This window comes from Neurospora tetrasperma (genome assembly GCF_000213175.1).
Source record: "Neurospora tetrasperma FGSC 2508 unplaced genomic scaffold NEUTE1scaffold_81, whole genome shotgun sequence".
Lineage (NCBI taxonomy): Eukaryota > Fungi > Ascomycota > Sordariomycetes > Sordariales > Sordariaceae > Neurospora > Neurospora tetrasperma.
Genome location: NW_009799179.1, coordinates 8,509,026 through 8,528,569, shown reverse-complemented (window position 1 = coordinate 8,528,569; position 19,544 = coordinate 8,509,026). Strand labels below are relative to the sequence as shown.

The window sequence follows — 19,544 nt, the reverse complement described above, 5'->3', positions numbered from 1 at the left end:
CACAAGAGCAGCCCTCTGCTGCCAGACAAGTTACTAAGACTTCACCAGAGGGAGACGATACGTCTTGCCCGGGCAATAAATGAGGTCCTCGCTGCTGCACATCTTGCTGGAATTTGGCCACAAGGGCAGCGCACCGTTTCTGGTCATGATGTTTTGGCTTGGAGAAAGGAGGCTATCAACTCTGGACGTCTACGGCACTCTTTTTCTAGAGGTGGCAGGCATCCTTTCGCACACAAGCAGCCCTCCGAAGCTCATGATCATCAGGCCACATGCGCATTTCACGGCAACAACACCCTTTCTGACAGCAGTGATGCCCGCTTCATTGACTCCAATCCTTCTTTGCAACTGCCTTTCTCTTCTCAACAACCGATTCCGCCTGATAGACCTGGTTGTCTAGGCTCATTGCTTGAAAGAAAGCGCAAGCGTCCATAGCCGTAGGAGGATGGAGGCTACTTTTCTAACTCCAGGCTTACCCACTTTCAATTTAACGTCACGTCTGTTTGGACTTCTTTTTCTTTTTGCTGCATTACGCATTGACTAGTTTCTCTCCTTTTATGGTCATCAAAAAGCGTTTGGAGTTCAGGTCACGGGAGCAAGCGCGTTTGGATTTCAGTCTTCACCATAAGCATTAGGCGTTCTGGTATGCGGTTCTCTCTTGTTTATTTGCATTGTTCGAAGGAAGTATGCCAATAGAGCGCGATGGTACGTAGCTGATAATCCTTCATCGAGTAGAAACGCACAGAACTCGATTTACCGCCCAAGAAGGGGACAGATTCTACCTATCTTTTTGAAGAAAAGCGGCGATACGGACTCAGAAATCATTGGAATGGTAGACAACGTGACGTAGCGCAGGTGGCAGAAGGGCCGGTTTATTTAGCCTTCTCAGCGCAAAGAATGAGCACGATGAACATCAGTGCGGGAAGAGGAGAAGAAGGTGCATGGAATGAGAGGATGCGAGTCAAATCCATATCGGGGGCTTGTAGACAACTTGTTCTGGAGGGAGAGATCCATGCTTGAGTGAAAAAGGCACAGGTGGTAGGTGATTTGGGGGGAAGCAAAACATAGGGCAGTGAAGTTAGGAATAGACCAGACATATATTGACGACTATCCTTGACAGTATGTATTGTTGACTGTTCGGAACAATCAAGCCGTCACAATCGGAGTTGGTTCGTTTGATACACGACTGTCTCGCAAGTTGTTAGTGTATGTTAGTTAGTCTAGCTGAAGAAGACTTTTTGCAAGCGGGTAGTGATAGTAAGTACGACAAGAAATAAAACTCACAATAAATTTCCAGGGACAGACAGACCGACAGACAGACAGCAAGCACTGTAGGGAGAAGTACCTTCTTACCTACTACCTACCTACCTCACCAACACCTCAATCAACCCTTGAGCAAGGAAATAGTAGAAGGGAAAAGGAGAAAGAAAAAAAAAAAAAAAAAAAAGGTCCAATGTGGCCACAAAGGGGATCGAACCCGAGTCTGCTTCCCCGGCAGAGGGAGTATGCCTTCGAGGTATATAATCGCAATAGACAGTTACGGGGCTCCAATCCCTTAACCGCTACGCCACGCAACCCACAGACTCGAGCTGTCTCCGATAAGCGAGGTGAAAGGTTGGGCTTATGTACTACGTACGTACTGCTGGGATTGGGTGCTTGACGCCTCTGGTTCCGTGTTTGTGTTTGCTTTGGGACGCGGCTTGACTTGGGATGAAAGCTATGGGGTCATGTTTGATTCCCCTAAGAGGCTGGCTGTTTGTGGAGTGTGAGTGAGTGTGTGACCTGGCAAGGAAGGTACGGAAGTTAGAGCTGCTGTGCCTTTAGGGAGAGTGGTGGTGTTGGAAATGGTCAAGTCGGAAGTTGTTCCCATACGTGATTACGTTTGTCTGTGATGAAGGATATCAGCGCAGACACACATCTTGTAGAGCGACGGGGCTTGATCTTCCAGGCAGAGGTTCGCATGATCGATGGAATCCAATGTAGGCTCGTAAACGCCATGGAGAAACGGAGACGCCACCGGTTGTTGTTGCCACAGTTGGAATCAGATCGCTGGTACTCGAGACCCATCCTGTTCCAGACTTGTTGGAGGACCCAAACGCAATGAAATCAAAACAACTGAATTGATAGATTGAAACAACTTCCCGCTTCCCCTCGGTTCCAAAGTTGCTTATGCATATTGTGAGGATGGAGCATGTCTGATTCGGTATGCTCAGTATCGCCGTTTTGTTCTTGACTTGGTCAGTGGGACGACCAAAGTCTTCAGACATGGACTGTTTCCGGTAGTCCCAAACACGGTGGTGGGTTATGTAGTTCCACTTGGCATCGACATTGTCAGTCCAATACTGGTTTGTTTGTTAGCTCGAGACATCCTGTTAGCTCCCCTAGGCGTTTCAATGTGCCATTGCCTCGTTTCGTTCCATGACCAAGGCGTGATCTTACCTTGAATATGTTATTTCCGAGTTTAATGTCATGTTGAATACTGTTGATTGCTTTCTGAACTGTACCTAGCCGATTGATCTTTCCTTGTACGGTTCGTGAAACACCGGCATAAGTGTCGTCCAGTGTACTAGAATTAAGTTGTACTGAACATCTCTGCGGTGGACACGCTCCTGGCCATGTGGCTGGACGATGTAAGTGTCAAAGAAAGGCTGGAAATCAACATACGTCCCTTGTGTTGACTCCTGCTTGAGAAGCCCTGATCGTGAACTGTAGTCGTGATGACGATTCGACCGACGATATAGAGTGCCCTTGCTGGATCAGATGACCGGGGGATTTTGTTTAAGTCGATCGCGGCGGAAGAACTAAAGCCAGGCCAGGTAAGCACTGGACAAGGCCCTGGTGGATCGTTATCAAGCCTTGTGGTTGAGACGGGTCGAGAGAGCTATTGCCGCTGTCTGGTAACTGCATCACGATCACGGATGGTGTGAATATTCCAACGACTGGAAAGGCAAATATAGATATGGGGCTTGTGGGAGTGATTAACGACTTCCATTTGGCCCATGATGGTCGAGTGTGTTGCTTGGAAAAAAGATGGTGGGCTCCTGTGTCCAAAGTTGTAGTCAAACCCCCAAAGAGACCTGAGCAAGTAAACTGCGGGGAAAACACGATTTTGTTGCCCTTCCCCTAGTGGTAGCCGCCTCACGCACCGTGATCTCATACCATCGATCGCAGTTGCCCGTTCAATACACTAGTTAAGTGGTGATGGGCAGGAACGATCTCCGAGCTGCGTGAACTTTTTGATGGGGTCGGGCCGGGGGCAAGTGCCACCCGACGTTCGTAGTGGATAACTTGAGCCGCGCCGACCGGACTTGTAGCGGACTTGGGACGAGGGGCGGGCCCCGACCATGCCACCAATCCCGCCCATAGCTTTCGGCATTTCCCGCTATAAGGGGCCGGCAGAGAGAGAGAGCTGAAAAGAGGAACCTCGGCTCTGTGTCCACCCAGCCCCAGCCTTTTACATACTTCCCCGGAATTCGGACCCGCCCACGCCATCCAACCTCCATCGTTGTATCGCGCCTGTTCTAGCGTCAATGATTTCTCATCCCAGACTTCGCGTCGGTACGCTTTGTGAGGGCTTGTTTTGAATGTCAATTTTTGGAAACTTCTGGCTTCAACCTGGTGGTAGGAGTAGGATTGACGTTATATCTCATTGGGACATCATCATCGAATAGGCGGTCTTGATTTGTGCATCTATCGCATCGGGGCGAGCATCATTCGGCAGCCGCCCACGGTCCAGCAACCAGGCGAAGGTCAACTTCCCCAGAGTCCCCGCTCCTATTCCCAGTCACGGTGCCCTGCCGAGACTTTAGCGCCACTGTTACAGCCGCGGTCGCTATCAACGACAACAACAAGTGGAATCTGTTCCAGTACTTATACACCGTGAACCCGCCTGCGCAACACCACCCGAACGAATCCCGGCTTACAGCAGAGATCCATAATTGTTAGCACTTTATGTTACTCTTGGCTACCTAGCTCACATTAACTCCATTTTTTAGAATCCCTTACGGTAACCACGTCAACATTGAGCCATTATGGCGGGGCGAGTTCGTCATCCCATCGACATCAGGGCCCTCGAGTCATGGCTGGCCCAAAAGGTGCCTGATATCGAGGCGCCGCTGGATATCAAGCAGGTGGGTGTCCGTCCCATATCGACTGCGCTGCTGGCCACCATCTAATACATCTTCCCCCTCTCGTCACTATAGTTTGGCTTTGGTCAATCCAACCCGACGTACCAATTGACTGCCGCCGACGGCAGGAAATATGTCCTCCGCAAGAAGCCCCCAGGAAAACTGGTGTCCAAGACCGCCCACAAGGTCGAGCGCGAATACCGCATCCTGACTGCCCTCTCCGACACCGACGTGCCCGTACCCAGGACCTACTGCCTGTGCGAGGATGAGTCCGTCATCGGCACCCCCTTTTACATCATGTCCTTCCTCGATGGCCGCATTTTCGAGGATCCTATAATACCCAACGTGCTCCCCGACCAGCGCCGCGCCATCTGGAGCGATGCTGTCCGCGTCCTAGCCAAGTTGCATCGCATCGATCCCAGGAGCGTCGGTCTGGAAGAGTTCGGCAAGCCTTATGGCTTCTACAGCCGTCAGGTGGACACCTGGAAGACCATCTGCACCGCGCAGGCCAAGGTCGAGGATGTCGATACGGGCGAGCCCGTCGGCCAGTTGCCCTTCTTCGAGGAAATGATGCAGTACTTTGCCGATGTGAGGCAGCAGCCGGCCGATAGGGCGACCTTGATTCATGGCGACTTCAAGATTGACAATCTTGTTTTCCACAAGACGGAGCCGAGGGTGATCGGTATTCTAGAGTGAGCCGCCCTCCCCATTTCATCACCACCCATTATCTTTACCCTTATCCAAACTAACACTCTACCAAATCAGCTGGGAAATGTCCACAATCGGCCACCCCCTCTCCGACCTCTCTAATCTTCTCACGCCCTTTTACACCGCCCGCCTCGACCCTCGGCAATCCATCAATGTGCACCCTGGATTCCTCCCGCGTGCCACGCGCGGCCTCCCGCCTGTCGATGAGATTACCGAGCTCTATTTCAACGTGACCAGCCCAGTGGGGCGGTCAACCTTCGAAATCTCGCTGCACCGACAGGCGTCACCTGCTGAGGAGCTCGAGCGCCGGCGCGAGCTCGCGTGGGCCCAGGCCTTCAACATCTTCCGGCTGTCCGCCATCTGCCAAGGCATTGCGGCGCGCGTGGCGAGCAGGCAGGCGAGCAGTGCGCAGGCGAAGAGGTATGCTGATGCGCGAGATCCGATGGCGAGATTTGCATGGAAGTTGTGTCAGGATGTGGAGGAGAAGAGTCCTAGGCCGAGGATATAATCTGTAATCTATTTTAGTAGTCCTGCTGGCTTTGGATTGTTTTAGTTTCGGGCCTCATCGGTCATATTTTGGATCACTTCAGGGGTTTGGAGTCCATTAGCCAGTCAGTCAGCAAGCTAGCCCGAGTATATAGTCCACTTTTGTCTAGCAAAGTCAAACAACTAATCGTTCGTCCACTGAACACTGGCAAGAAGAGGTAGGCTTTTAGCAGCTACAGGCTTTGAAGTGAACCAGAAGCACAGGCAGGCGATCTCCCGGAAAGACTCATATGATTACTTTTTCATCCTTTAACCAGTTTTGCCTGTGTGTTATTAACATCATTGTATGACCCTACTGCCGTGATATTTCAAGGCACTTGGTTAAGTAAAAGCACTTTCACTCTTCACCATAAAACCGTTTACCAGAAAAATCATTTATGTCAGCCACCTTCTTCAACTAAGCATTTCTATCTGGTTTTCCTTCAACCTATTATACCTGTTCCTCACCCTCACCTCTAACTCATTCACTTCTTAACCAGCCGATACTTCCCCCCACTAACAAGCTCCATCTCCCCCTCCGCAATCTTCTCTGCCAAAAACTCCCCCAGCTCCTCGTTCGTCCACGGGAACCCATCCGCGATCAGCATCTTCATCATCATAGCCATCTGCGCCAGCGGCATCGACGTGCTCGCGTTCGTCAGCATCCCCTTGATGTACTGCCAGTATATGGTGCGGCGCTCTTGTTCCTTGGGGTCCATGGCTGGCTTGTTACTTTCTTCTTTGGGATCCTCTGCCGGTTGCGCTCCTTCTTGGGCAACTACAGAAGTGGTTGGATTGCCGAAGATGTCGTCGTCGTCGTCGTCGTCGACGATGGGGTCGCTCAGGCTTTCGATTACCACGTACGTGTGTGAACCTTGCGTGTTTGCTGGGGAGCGAAGACGTCGGAGAACGTTTTTGGAGACCCAGTATTCGAGACAAGAGGTGATCAGGTCTTCGTCCATTTGGAGCGTGGTGTAGAGCTCGTCGACAGTGCGGCGGGCGGGGGGGTTGTTGTCGATTTCGATTCCATGGCCGTTATCGGAGTCGGAGTCGTTGAAGGCGTAGATGACGGTTGCTTGCGGGGTAGTGCAATCGACAGTGACTGTGCGGTCGCGCAGCTCCAACTCAACGCGGACGGTACCGAGTTGGTTGAGCCACGTGAGCTTGCGGTTGGACTTGAGGTGCTCGTAGCCCTGTTCGTAGCGCTTCTGCTCTTCGATGATGGGGTCGGGGAGGAGGAAGTGTTCGCGGTCGAGGGCGGGCCAGAAGAGGCGGGAAAGGATACGAGCGTGGTATTGCGTCGGTTCCTGTTGTTGCTGTCGCTGGAGCGCGGCCTTCTTCCGCTTGTCTGCTGACCGCAGGAAGTGGCCTGACATCATCATCGGCGTCGCTGCCGTCAGTGTCCGTTGCTCGTCCCAGGCTCGGCGGATGTCAACGTCAAGGCGTCGCGAGTCTTCAATGTCCTTGATCATGACATCGCAGTTCTGGAGGGCCGCCTCCCCGAATCGCCGCTTCAGGAGGTCGAAGACCCTTAGCTCTTGGTCGAAGCGAGCTGGATCACTGAGGCTCAGCAAGCGTTCGGCGACGATGGAGGCAAACTCCTTGATAAAGACATCTTCGCTGCCTAGCGCCGAAATGAGCGTGCCGATAACGTCTTCACTCTTGGGGCGCTTGTAATTGGCACCAGCATCGACCGGGTCTGGAACCCAGTTCATATCGTTCCAGTCGAGCTCTTCATCTTCGACAAGGGTATGGCGGGTTTTGGTCGGATCGTTCAGGAGGAGAGCAAGTTCTACGAGCTTGCCAGTACCGGTAGACCTACTCTTAATTGGGGTTGCGCCGGGAGTTTTCATGCTGGATTCGTGTAGGTCATCTCTTTGCCTTGTTGTATTCGGGGTTGTTCTGCTCGATCTTCCTGTCGTGGTAGGTGTCACGACTGGCCCTTTACCGGCACCGCGTCGTGCACTGGCTTCTGACCTCTTTCCAGCTTTCTTCTGCTCCGCCTGTTGCTTGCTAACTTCCCTGACCTTTCTTGCGGCACGGACTTCCTCCGGGCTGGCGAGCAGACCTGTCACCACGATGCGTACTGCATCTTCACGCTGCCACAGATAAAGTTTCAGGGACGGTTCGACGTGTCCTAGAAGAACCTTGCTGTGATCGAGAGCGTGAAAGGTGTGAATAATGTCGATGTAAGTTTGAAGAATCTCGAGTGTACTGCACCCAGGGTGCAACAAGCGTGTTTTTAGAGCCTGGGTAAAGTGTGATGTCAGTTGAAGCCTCCTGGCGGAGGTAGTGATAGTTGCGCGCAAGTCATCAAGCGCTCCTCGTGAATCCGGCCACGCCAGAACAATATCAAAGAGCTCAGCAATGCGAAGCGTGGACAAACGACCAAGAGCAAGTGACTGGTATGTCTTGAGATCAGAGAGCGTGACCGGCGACACAGAGCCGTGAGAGATCCGGGACAGGACCTCGAAGCTCAACCGGGCAAAGTGGTTTTCAACCCAGTCCATGAGGGAGATAATACAAGGCGAAGTGACAGATGAACCGGTACCCTTAGACACTGTATTCAAAACGCTTGACAAGCTGCGTCTGTCTGTCGCCGACCATACCCCAGCATATGCTCCGCACACAAAAGCCGACATCATCCAGTTCATTACTTCGGCGAACAAGACCTGGAAGCGCTCACCGGCAAGACCGACGTTATGTAGCTGTTCAACAAGCTCGTGGAGGCGTTGTCTCGCTGCTAATGCTTTGAAGTCATCATCGGTAGGGGGAGCTGGCCGCCGAGACTTGAAGTTACGCGCATCATCATCATCGCCGTCCTCGGATGGAATGCCAAGGATGTTGCCTACGAGGCGGACGAGGACAACTCGTAAAGATTTCGTTAACTGCTGAGAGGCCGAGTTTCCTACGAGGGCATGTATGTCTCTCCGGAAACGGTTTGCCAGAATCTCAACATTTACAGCTGGCGTTCCGAAGGCAGCAGCACTCTCAGCTTGAGTAATGCCCTTTACGAGAAGGTCGAACCCGTGAGAGTAGAGTCTTAGGGCAGCCTCAAGTGTGCGGATGCTGCTCATGACAATAACCACGTGGCGCTCATATTGGCTGCTCTCGTACCGCTCTTGATCACTCACTTTCCTTGGGTCGCCATCTCCAGTTCTTCCCGTATCCAAGCAGCCCGATAATAGGGGTATCACGTGCTGCGAAAAGTGAGCTCGCACCTGGTGGGTTTGCCAGGAGAAAATGTCGTCTGTCCGTAGGGCTCCGGGAAGTAGCGTCGAGGCGTGAACGATGTGGGCCAAAGCGTCACAGAACTCGGCATCAGAGGGCAAAGCTGCATCCGGTGACAAATTACCTGACGATGTTGGAGATGTGACGGATGACGGGAGAGTAATTCGCGCGGTTACGAGACGCCAGGCACTGTCATATGCAACCTGATCACCACTCCCTGTGTCTAGAGCACCAAGAACTTGTGAAGGCTGTGAGACGGCGGTAACGGTGCTGTGAAATGAGTTGGAGGGGGTGTGTGAAACTAAGAGACCTTGGTCGGGTTGGTTGTAGAAAGCGGGCTGTGTGGCTTCCTGTGTATCCTCGTCATAGAATGAGCCGGAAGTCACTGTTGGTCCTGTGCCAGGGTGATATTGGAGTCCTTGGCTGAAGCTGAGATTTGCTGATGGAAGCGGTACTGCTTGTGGTGGGGGTGGTGATAGATCTGTTTGGTAGACGGACTGAAAAACACGTCGGCGGCGGTCCTGCCAGCGTGAGCCGACTGCGGCTGGCATCGTTGGACGGAGTACCTGTATCTTGAAGCCTGTCTGGCGGAGGAGAGGCGATGCGGCTTTGAGCGGGATGACTGGTGACTCGTCCAGTCTAGAATGTCCTAGCTGTTGGTTTGCGGTGCATATGCACGCCCTGTCTGGCGCTTGCTTCCAAGATGGTCTGCAGGGGACAAATCGGAGTTGACCAAGGTGCTCAAAAGTTGAAGTGAGGTTATCGTTGTTCTCGTCATTCGTGCTGATGGTCGTCACATTTGGGTCAGCGCACCCCCAAGCCACGAAGCAAGTATCCACTGGCAGTTAGTTTTGACGTCCGGGATGTTGATGGCTGGTGCCTGATGCGAGAGATTGAAAGCCTGAAGCCAGAAGATTCTCGTCGTCGCAGTTGTTGTGTTGTAGTTGTTAGGTGACTTGTCGAAGGAATGGATGGAGCTGCCCGGGCGCCCTGCGTCTCTCCACATTAACAGACGCGCCTGTGGCTTGCCTTACAGGGCCCGGGCGCGGCAGCGGCGGCACAGCCCTTGGCAACCGGACAGTACCTAGTCCTGTAGTGAGTGGTTCACTGGGCCTCCATTACTCTGCCGCTACGCGCTAATTTGGTGCCTAAGCGCTTGCCGCCCAGTTGGTCGCTCCTCACAGAAGGGAAAGGGAACACCGACCAATCGATAAATCAATCATCACACCTTTCTCTCAAACAAATCTTTCATGATGCTTTCCAGAATCTCATTGGAAGCTGCGCATGCGCCGCTCCCACACGTTTCTGCCACCCAGTCGCTTGTCTAAGTAACAAACTGTCAACGTCAAATAATCGTCGGATTATTTATTGTTCACGAAACAACTGTCAACGTCGAGCTTCATCTCCAGTTGGGCATTGGTAAAAGGCCATGGCTACCCGACCAAGCTAGCCCTTCGGGGAGCAGTGCCCTCATCGCACTCACTCAGTGACCGCATCGCAATTCTATATGCCAGTATCGGAATATTCTTAAGTGTACCATTTGTGTGCCCGTTTATCGGGGCATTTACTGTTGATTCGCCGTCAGGTCTATCTCTGGCTGGAGCCGATTCAGTTCAAGCTCCGTCCATTCAACCATGCTTTGAGATTATACCGCTCACCCCCCGATGTTTTACATAAACCATAGATATGGCTCGCACATGGCAACCAGACATGGCTCGGTGTTTATCATCACTCTGTCAAAGATTTTTCTTCCCGATTCTGGCGCTGAGAAAGACACCAGTTTCTCCATTTCTTAGTCCCTATTCCCGTCTTCACTCTGCTGTCACACTCGAGACTGAACGTTCTGTCAAAGATGGCTTGCCAGTATCTCAATCTGTCGAGAATATAGGAAACCTAGCATGAGGCACGCTTATTTCGTGCTGTAAATTCGACACCCGGAAGAGTCGCAGGAAACCCCAGAACAGCACCACTCCCTAGGGATAGCTCGAACTTTGTCCAGGATGTAGGTAACAATCTTCAAACCCCCACTCTTCATTCGGACCTTCAGCAGCATAACCTGAGATTGGCTCGGAAGGCTTCGTTTCAAGCGCGAGGTTACCGACTCCCTTGAATACCTTCTCGTTGCCATCCTTGCCCTGCCAACCCGATATCCAATGGGTGGGTAATCTCGTCCAGGACAAGAAATTGTGGACGTCAGAGCACGATGTCAATGGCAATTTGGCAAGTCACCTACAAGTTTGTAAAGCTGCGAACACCTGCTGGGGACTATGAATGACCATAAAGACGAATGAAACCCGTCTTGGTGTTTACGACATGTCATGGTCTTGGTGGTCTGATCCGACTGCAGTCTCCTTTACTTTATTCTGGACGTGGTGTTGTACCGACCTGCATTGTTGGAGTTGGCAGAGACACTCCCAATTCCTTTAATAACAGCACCCCAGAGCGCGAAGCCATTATATCCTAGTACATTGTAGGTCTGGTCATCTCACTCCTCCCTTACCGCCATCGTCTCGTGGTAGTCCCTGTCGAGCCTGTCCCATGAGGGCTACACTCAGGCTGCCCTCTCTCCTCTTAGAAGAACAAACCAAAGGCAGCCAGTAATACAAGTGTACAACGCTACATCCTAGCACAAGCCATTACAATATCTAGGTCCCCGTCACCCTACCCTTACTCGATCATTAATCACTCAGAAAAGCCACCGGAACGCCACCCAACACCCTGCTTACTCACCCACCCATCCATCCATCCACCCATCTTACCTAGGTATATCTTACCCCATACAAGGTACCTGGGCAGTTGCCAACAGACTACAAGAGCGGTGCTGGATGGCGCCCAACACTCGCGGTACCGGTCCCCTCCTCATCCTCCTCCAATATGACATGAAAGTAAACTCATACCACACTGTATACAATACTACACCATTCTCACACTTGCAGAACTGCGAGATGTTCATTCACGTAAGAACAAGGTAGCAAATTCACTAGCCCTAGCTTCGGTGCCATGTCCTTCCCCGGATAGGTAGGCATGTGTGCGGCGATGTAGGGGGTTTCCAACCAGCCAATAGTTAACATTTCGGGTAAGGTCAAGATCGTTGGGTGGCACGGACGTGGAAGGGTACCTGTAGAGGGAGATAGGTAGGTGGAGTAGTAGATAGATAGGGGTATAGAGATGTCTACGGTATGTAGAGGTATGTTTGTGTGTACCTAGGTAGGAGAAAGGGGTAACCACTATTACGTGTTCCTGTTCATGCCATCGGCTCTATCCACCTCCTCAAGGTGAGCTACGGCGTGGGAGGCGGAGTGGGGGTTGGGCTAGTCAGAAGGTTAGGACGGGAACCCCGACGGAAGCTGATGGGTCACGTTCCCGTCTCTAGAAGATCTGTTGTGGATATACTTGTAGGTGCCGTGGCTGGTTCAATCTCCCTGTATCTGACGGTCGCGACGAGACACAAATAGCCCTGTCTTCGAAGTTATCGTGAAGATAACGTTCGTACTTCTGGCTTCTCTGGTACCTGAGAATCGGCCGGAATATTTCTCGGAAGTTAAGGTAGCGTAGACACCTAAGCTAGGGGGTAGTGATGATCCCCCCCCCCCGGGCGCGTAGGATAGGACCGAGTGGCATACACTAACTAGTACTTGCTGTGCCCTCTCCGTGCTGAAGAGCGGACTTGTGTCTATGATCACAGCAGGTTCTGCGGCAAGAAAGGACCTGGGATCTGCATGGCGAAGCATCGTGTAGGTAAGGGAAATGGTGGTGGTCAATCATCCTTGCGTTGGTTGAAACACCCTTCTGTGGTGCTATACCGCTATTAGCTGCCCCCATTATCGGTATACGTTGGCCGCAAAGTTAGAGCCTCCTTTTCTCATCAATGTGTAGATGTCGGGCATTAAACGAATTCTTCGGTTGTGAGGGACCGAGCTTGAAACAATTTAGGTGTTTATTCTACCAATTGATTAGCCTACCAGCGGCGTCCTTTAAAATGAAACCTCCGTCACTGCGGCCTCAGTGTCTCCTGAAACCTCAAACTGTTAACAGAAAAGTACGTTCCCACCTACGGGCCGCCAACACTTTATCCTCGGTGTGCTTGCGTGCCTATCGGCATGTTTATCTCGACATTGTGGGTTTTCTTTTTGGTCATGAGCACAAGCCAACTCAACCCAGAGCTCACAGAGCCCATGAGACACCAACTGTGACTCCATATTAGAGTGTAAATGCCAGCTTGATTGTTTGGTTTGCGAGTGTCTATCCACCAAGCAAGCGTCGCTTCCACCGCTCTCCGCTTTTTGTAATTGGAAATGCAGTTGGTTCTTGCCACAAAAGAAAGCGCCCCGCTCTTTTTTTCTTCCTCGCAAAAAAAAAAGGGCAAAACTCGACTTCATCACTCGAGGATGTGAACCACTACATGGTATTAGAACAAAAACCTACTTTCATATCTTATATGAACAAAGTAGTGGCACATATATTCGAAGGTTTCGTTTAGTTTTAACAGTTTATAGTTGTACAACAGAGATGCACACTTAGCGTCGCACTGATAAGAAAAAAGAAAACTCGCTTATTGCGAGCTTACAAGACACTGTAGTAGACTGGAAATTGAATTCGGATTGTGGTTGGAGTTTGCGATTAAATTATCATTGGACTTATACTTGGAATGAAAAAATCACTTCCTTTATAACTTTTTCGTATCAGAAAGTATCCAATCTTTTCACACCTGTTTAGATCTTCTCCGCGAGTTGAAATATCTGCGGATTAAAGTAGGGAGGTTTGGTGGTTTGGTGGTTTGAGGTGTGAAATGAAGAACGGGTCATTGTTTTGGTGACAGACACTGTAATCCAACTTGTTCGGATATAAGCATGCAACGATGAGGAAATCGCATGACTTGACCAGCCATTGTTCTCCGGAACCTTGCAGGTAGGAGGTTACCTCTACTGTAGTACAGCACCTGAAAAGCTTACGTTTGGTGGGGAGCGAGTTGATGGGGTTCTCGCCAAAGTCTACGAACAAGCATTGTGCGCTGTGAAAGCTTCAATCTGCAAGGTTCTTCACATTTCACACCTATCCCAGTACATGGTGGACACTGAACCGCCGGGTTGCGACCCGTCAAGACATCAGTGAAGCACGTTCCATCCAGGAGGTATCGACTCTAGAGTTCCCGCGGTGATGTTTCTTGGAAGAGTATCTCTAACGCCTTTGAACCTGGCTTTTCGTCAACGACTGACTGGTTTCTCATCACAGAACAAGCAGGGTATATCTCCATGGAGTAAATTCCCACAATGACAGACCTCCAATAGATACGCTTTTCTCAGCACGACGAATCTCTTCTGCTATTGAATTCATTACTGCTCTTCAAAGACATGCGTCCGTCCATGTTGGGACGGGTTTCGCAGACATGATTTTGTCAAAACGCCTTGTGCTGGAGGTGATGGACATACCCGAATGAACTCCGCCAGACTCCAGTTGATTTCCGCATTCACTCTTTGTGGTCTGATGATGATTTTCATTATGCAGTAGTGTCTGAATAGTCCATATACCTCGTCACCACAATGCAACGTCGGTTTAGCAGGGCTCAAGTCGCACTCCACTCTCGCTTTGAGGGACCCCCGGGCTCGCAACCCATCGCTTAAGTAAAAGAGGCACGGAGGTTAGTGAGTGGAAGAAAGAGGCCGGAAATCTGGCTGCCTTGGGAAAACACATGCTACCGTTCCACGAGGTTCTCGTTTCTTTTTTTTTTTTTTTTTCTCCCTTTTTTTGGGGTTTATGGTCGTGGTCGATGGAGAAAAGCAGGTCAAGGTCACTTCAACATCGACAGCGTAGTATTTTAATCTTTTATCTGGCCGGCTCCTATAGGCCCGGATGCCATGCCGGGGAAGAACCCTTGGCTTTCAGTCTCCAGTCATCGAGTGTTTGGAGTTATTTGGTAATAGTGTATTTCATGGAACCGTTAGCGTTCTGTGGTTTCTTTCCTGTTTTATTGATATTCACGGTGCTCTCATTTTTGAACCTGAGATTGGTAGTCGACCTCTAGTACCGGAAAATACTCGATAACACGCTTAGCTCCATGGCACTCGGGAGATGATCAACTCGGTCCCGGCTGCCATGAATATCTGTAAGAAGATCCCAGAAAACAGAACAATGTTTGTATTAAAACGAATGTATCTGGAAGGGGTGGAGGGTTCCCATGTAGCGTTCTTTTTTATTTTCAACTTGTTGCCCATTTGAGACATGTCCTAATGGAGGAGAATATCTCAATGGGAAGGGAACACTGAATTGAGCGCAGCCAGGGTTTTCCATTGCGCTGGTTGTACCTGCCTACCCAGCACGGAGCTGTCGGGAAGAGAACCTTGACGGCCACGGGCTAGCGGTTCATCGGCGAACGTACCTCCCTTTCATGAGTATCATGAAGTGAACTGCATGCAGACTGGAGGCGATGTATGGTACCCGTCATGCCGCCAGCATGAGGTAGCACAACGATAACCGGAATTTGTCAACTTCAATGCAAAACTGAAGTTTGAGGCTATTCTTGCCCATTTTCAATGAGTATCTCTATCTGGATAAACAGGCGAGGCAAGGTGACCATACGCTGGGGTAGCTATGACAAACGTCAGATGAAGGGGTCCTGAAATACAATTCAGCCCTGGTTTGTTTGTGAATAAGAAAGCTCAAGCTTTACTGGTTATAGAATATATCTTGGCTTTCTTTCTGGTGTTTTATAGTCTCAAAGGCCTATCTTCCGGTCTTGAGGGCCTTGAAAGCGACAGAGAGATATCAGAGGACACCCATCAGAGGCTTCTGCAGCGTTACAAACCCTTGCCATTATCTCATATCGCCTTGAAGGGAGGACAGTTTCTCTCTTGAAGGGCCAACAAGAGCTCCAAAACTTCCCTGTTCACCCATGATCGAGATACCAAACTAGCAAAAATATCAGCATTGTATTGTGCCTGGCGTACATTTGTTGCTGAAGCATGTGTCCATCCAGCTTCGGGGTTGCTTGCCCTACAAGGCTACAGGGGCTGGGTTTTGTACACAGTACAGGCCTGGGAGATGGCCGTATGGTGTACCTGCTGCATCCCTGCTGAAGGGACTGTGATGTAACAGAGGCAGTGCTCTGTGTGTCGCTGCGTAACTTGATGATACACCGGAGTGAGGGCAGGTTTCAATGTTGGATTTGGAGAAAATTAACAGCAATGTCTTAAATACCTTGCTTTTTGCCATGTGAAGATTTGAGAAGAGGAAGAACGGAATATGCCACTCAGTTGCATAGGGGCATCGTCTCGGAGCTAAACCGCCCAGGCCTTCCATATAAGTGTGTTTGAATCCAATGTTACGGAGTTGTGAACTCATAAGGAGACAGTATGACTGCGCTGCGCCGCCACCGACCGACCTCCGAGGTAGTTGATATGCACAACGTTGAGCATACTCGGCATTCCGCGCAAGTACCTCGTACATCCAATAAACTAGGTAGACTTTAACGGACACTGACGAAGAAGGAATCCCGTGATCCCGTTTCTTGATCGTGGAGATGCTGCCCAACCGGGTCCGTACCTGGTGTACAATAGCAGGCCATCGAGGTCAGTGAAGCTGAATTAGAGATGAGAGTGAGTGCGGCATGGACTCCCCGGAAGCTGGAATCCAGGCGGGGGGGTGACGGCGTTGTGGAACCAGGATTGTGATACCAATGCACAATTCTGCAAGCCAGAAATGGTGAAGTCGGTGACCTTAACAATTATTGCTGAGAACCAATGAGAGATGGTCAATCGCAGGCCAATATGGATCCTAGGTCGCTCAGAGCTCGATTACGGGTGACCAACGGCATCGTGTCCCCGCAGGAAAGCGGTCCCCGGTCCGCTGTCCGGGAATCAGCCAGTCAGGTCAGCAAACGTTTGGATATTCGGGGGGAAGGGGCAGAGGAGCGATCTGATGACGCGTTTATGCTTCCAGTCGAGAAACCTCAAGAACAAAACCACCAAGTTGAAGATAGCCCTTGAACGTATCATCATTCATACTTCAGTAACATGCATAAGGGAGAAGTTACCTTGAGGGGAATTAAAGTCTTACCGACTTTCCATAATAATTGGTGGTTTTGGGAGATAGGTAGGTACACCAAGTGGTGTAATGAATAAAATACGGCACATCGCAAGTCCCAACTGCATGGCCGGTCGAGCCGGTGTCCCCTGCCCGAATTTGCTGTCCTGCCACTTTGATCGCCAAGCCCACTTCGGCCTTGATGGCGTTTTGTGGATGGTCTGCCCGCCGGGCCGTAAACGTCGGGAAGGATGGAGACAGCCGAACAACGTTGATCGGCATGGTGGAGGAATTGTAGTTCAAAAGTGCATCGTTTGTTCAGTTGAACGCTTGGGAATATGACAACTTCGGTACAATGTTGGAGCTATACTATTGGAAGTATTTCCATATGAGTGGTTGCTGTTGGCTCCAACATTGTGCGGGCTGTAGGTTTCCCCTTGGCAGCGGGGCAGGGCACTGGAACCTGAGCTGGGGCATCCCGTCTGTGATTGAACAATTAGCCGCCCACAGTCTAGCGCCTACGCTCTGTACTGTGAATTATACCTACCTACATAGAAACATTCTTCCTGTCCATTCTCACATCATCTGTGAACTAGCCCAGGTTACTTTTCTCTCCAAACGTAGCGATAACGAGAGCTTAGCTGTGTCTGGTTGTGAGCACACATGAATTTGCGTTGCAAGCAAGGAGTATCTGCCCAAGTGATGACTAAGTGGCTGTCTGCTCAGAATTGAAGCTGTGCCCTGGTTACTTCATCGAGAACAGTAAGTCTATGTGGTTGGACCTTGATTCCAGCCGTGCGCAAACATCCATGTACGCTGAGAGGGCTTCTGGATCACAGATGTGAACGAGTACTACTAGCCTAGCCCTATGTCCTTATCAGTTGTTGGTTGCCACCTGATATATTGTAACTAGCCGCCATAATCTGACTGGAAATCGGTAATACGTAGGCACAACATGGTTGATGCTACAACGGCCTATCCTATCATCACTTATCGGGAAAGAGACGTGTCAGACTTCAAAACGGTATCCAATATTCTTCAGCCGTAGTACCTGAGCTCAGGACGTTTAGTTCAATGACTACGGAGGCAGGTCAATTTCTGTGGTCAAGCGTCTACCGTTTGTGCTTGTAGGCTGTTGGTCGATCTATATTTTCAATACATCGGGATCCGTGTTAATATCTGAGGTGGAGCGTCACCAGCTGGACGAGACATTCGTTAGATGATGGCGAAGCTGTTTACTTAAGACTTCTGACGACGCCCGGCATCCGTACTGTGAGCAGCAGCTCGTGGAGGCGGTTGAACGAATTCCTGGTTGTGTTTGTATTTCGCATCGATGCAGTGGAAGGTTTGGAAGAGGAAGAAGGTATGTAGCGCGATTGCACTGATCCATGTACCTTGAGCTCTCCCCGCATGTGCCCCACTGCGCTGGGCAAAGCAGTGCAGATGTTTCCGGATACTGTACTCCAGGTCGCCAGCACCCAACACGCGCACTGCAGTCGAACCAACAGAACGTTTAGTGAGCCTTGCGGAAAGTGGCGGCCTGGCCTGCGCCTACACTACACCTTTACCGTACTATGTACACTTTGCCGACGACGAAACAGGCGCGCGGAGCATCCATCGTCTGGTCGTCTAATGACCAGTCACAATAAAGACCCAGCCTTCTCCCGTCATCTCGTCTGTCATCAAAGATTTGCTGCTGCCTCGCTCTATGGAATCAACCTTGTCCCCGTCCAGTCACGGTGTTTTCCCAAAGTCGACTACTGTGGACGAGGCAAGGATCCTTTCAGAAGCAAATCCGTCTTTCTCAATTCAAGTCAAGCTTTCTTCATGTCTTCGAGCCCACACTTCGTGCAGGCCGTTTCAGGTGACATGAACACCAGCCGATAGCTTCCTTTCTTCCACTTTTGCCTTGTTGCGCCGCGAAGCTGCCATATGAACAAGGCTCATCGAGGCCATCTTCATGACTTCCACGGTCTGCTCACACCCTGCCCATGATACCTAGACGGAAAACCCCGCCAAACAGGACGGCGGCCAAAGTGGGAATGCGCGAGAGAGGCAAGCACAGCCAAGATGATGAAGGTGCTGTGTCGTTGTCCACATGGCACCGTTGATTCGCTTTGACCTAGTCAGTTAGTAGGGTCCATATCTGCCCCCCTGTCAGCGTTGCTGCAATCCTGCCCCGTTAGTTGACTAAACCTCAAATCACCAGCACCGATGCTTTCTCTTCCCTCGATGAACCCATTCCTCTTCCAAGCTAACCTGCGGGCAAACGCAGATTTCAGGTCAGTGACCGCTGCTTTTGTTGACCTGGCCATCTTTCATTCAACCACAACTTTTGCATGGCATCACCAAAGTCCGGCTCCCAGACAAAATCTGCGCGCCCCGGCCAGGATACACGCGCCCACCTCATACCACGTAGTCGGGGAGTTACTCGCTCGAGTTAAGACGATCTAGACACGCCTCTACATTCCAGCCTCTATCACCGCCGCCGCCGCGGGTACCTATTGTCTTGTTGTACGACACAAAATGGGTGGCAGCAGATGGGTTTGCACTCTCCAGGCCAGACCTCAAGCTCGGTCTACGTATCTTGCCTCGAAAATGTCCGCTGTCTGGAGCGTCTCGACGCCACCGCTGTGATATCCGACTTTAGATTGCGGTAGATGAAAATCACGGCGACATGGCACAGTCGAACGGCTAGTACACAGCGAGTTTTTACTCAGTTGTTCAAGGCCTATGGGACAGAAAATGAATCAGCCTAGTATGGGCGCCATAGTCGTTTTCCATCGCCCACGCCACGCCTATTTACCCTTAATCCAGCTGAGCTCTTCCTCCCCTTGAAAGCATCCATGTTCTTTCTTGCAACCTCCCTGCCTCCTGTAACTCCTTGGTGAAAGCTTATAATAATGGACAGTGGAAGCGCAAAGTTGGCTGGATCCA

At 50.9% G+C, this 19,544-nt stretch overlaps 4 protein-coding genes across 4 annotated transcripts; 2 read left to right on the top strand and 2 right to left on the bottom strand.

The window, feature by feature from the left end:
• Positions 1-2,603: 2,603 nt before the first annotated feature.
• On the top strand, positions 2,604-2,924 carry NEUTE1DRAFT_54297 (uncharacterized protein; the record flags this gene model as incomplete). Its single annotated transcript, XM_009858781.1, has 2 exons — positions 2,604-2,627; positions 2,739-2,924. Coding segments are annotated over 2 exons (210 nt in total), but the record flags the coding sequence as incomplete, so codon positions are not given.
• A 981-nt stretch (positions 2,925-3,905) lies between these two features.
• On the top strand, positions 3,906-5,499 carry NEUTE1DRAFT_150780 (uncharacterized protein; the record flags this gene model as incomplete). Its single annotated transcript, XM_009858780.1, has 4 exons — positions 3,906-3,937; positions 3,993-4,127; positions 4,200-4,816; positions 4,890-5,499. 3 exons carry the CDS (start codon positions 4,029-4,031, stop codon positions 5,338-5,340), a joined length of 1,167 nt encoding a protein of 388 aa, XP_009857082.1.
• Positions 5,500-5,642: 143 nt separating this feature from the next.
• Positions 5,643-8,806, bottom strand: NEUTE1DRAFT_74112 (uncharacterized protein; the record flags this gene model as incomplete). The annotated part of the gene is made up of 1 exon (XM_009858779.1): positions 5,643-8,806. The coding sequence occupies one exon, from the start codon at positions 8,432-8,434 to the stop codon at positions 5,843-5,845; it is 2,592 nt and encodes an 863-aa protein (XP_009857081.1).
• A 7,529-nt stretch (positions 8,807-16,335) lies between these two features.
• NEUTE1DRAFT_106393 (uncharacterized protein) lies at positions 16,336-16,889 on the bottom strand (the record flags this gene model as incomplete). The annotated part of the gene is made up of 2 exons (XM_009858778.1): positions 16,336-16,430; positions 16,685-16,889. The coding sequence occupies 2 exons, from the start codon at positions 16,887-16,889 to the stop codon at positions 16,336-16,338; spliced, it is 300 nt and encodes a 99-aa protein (XP_009857080.1).
• Positions 16,890-19,544: the final 2,655 nt, after the last annotated feature.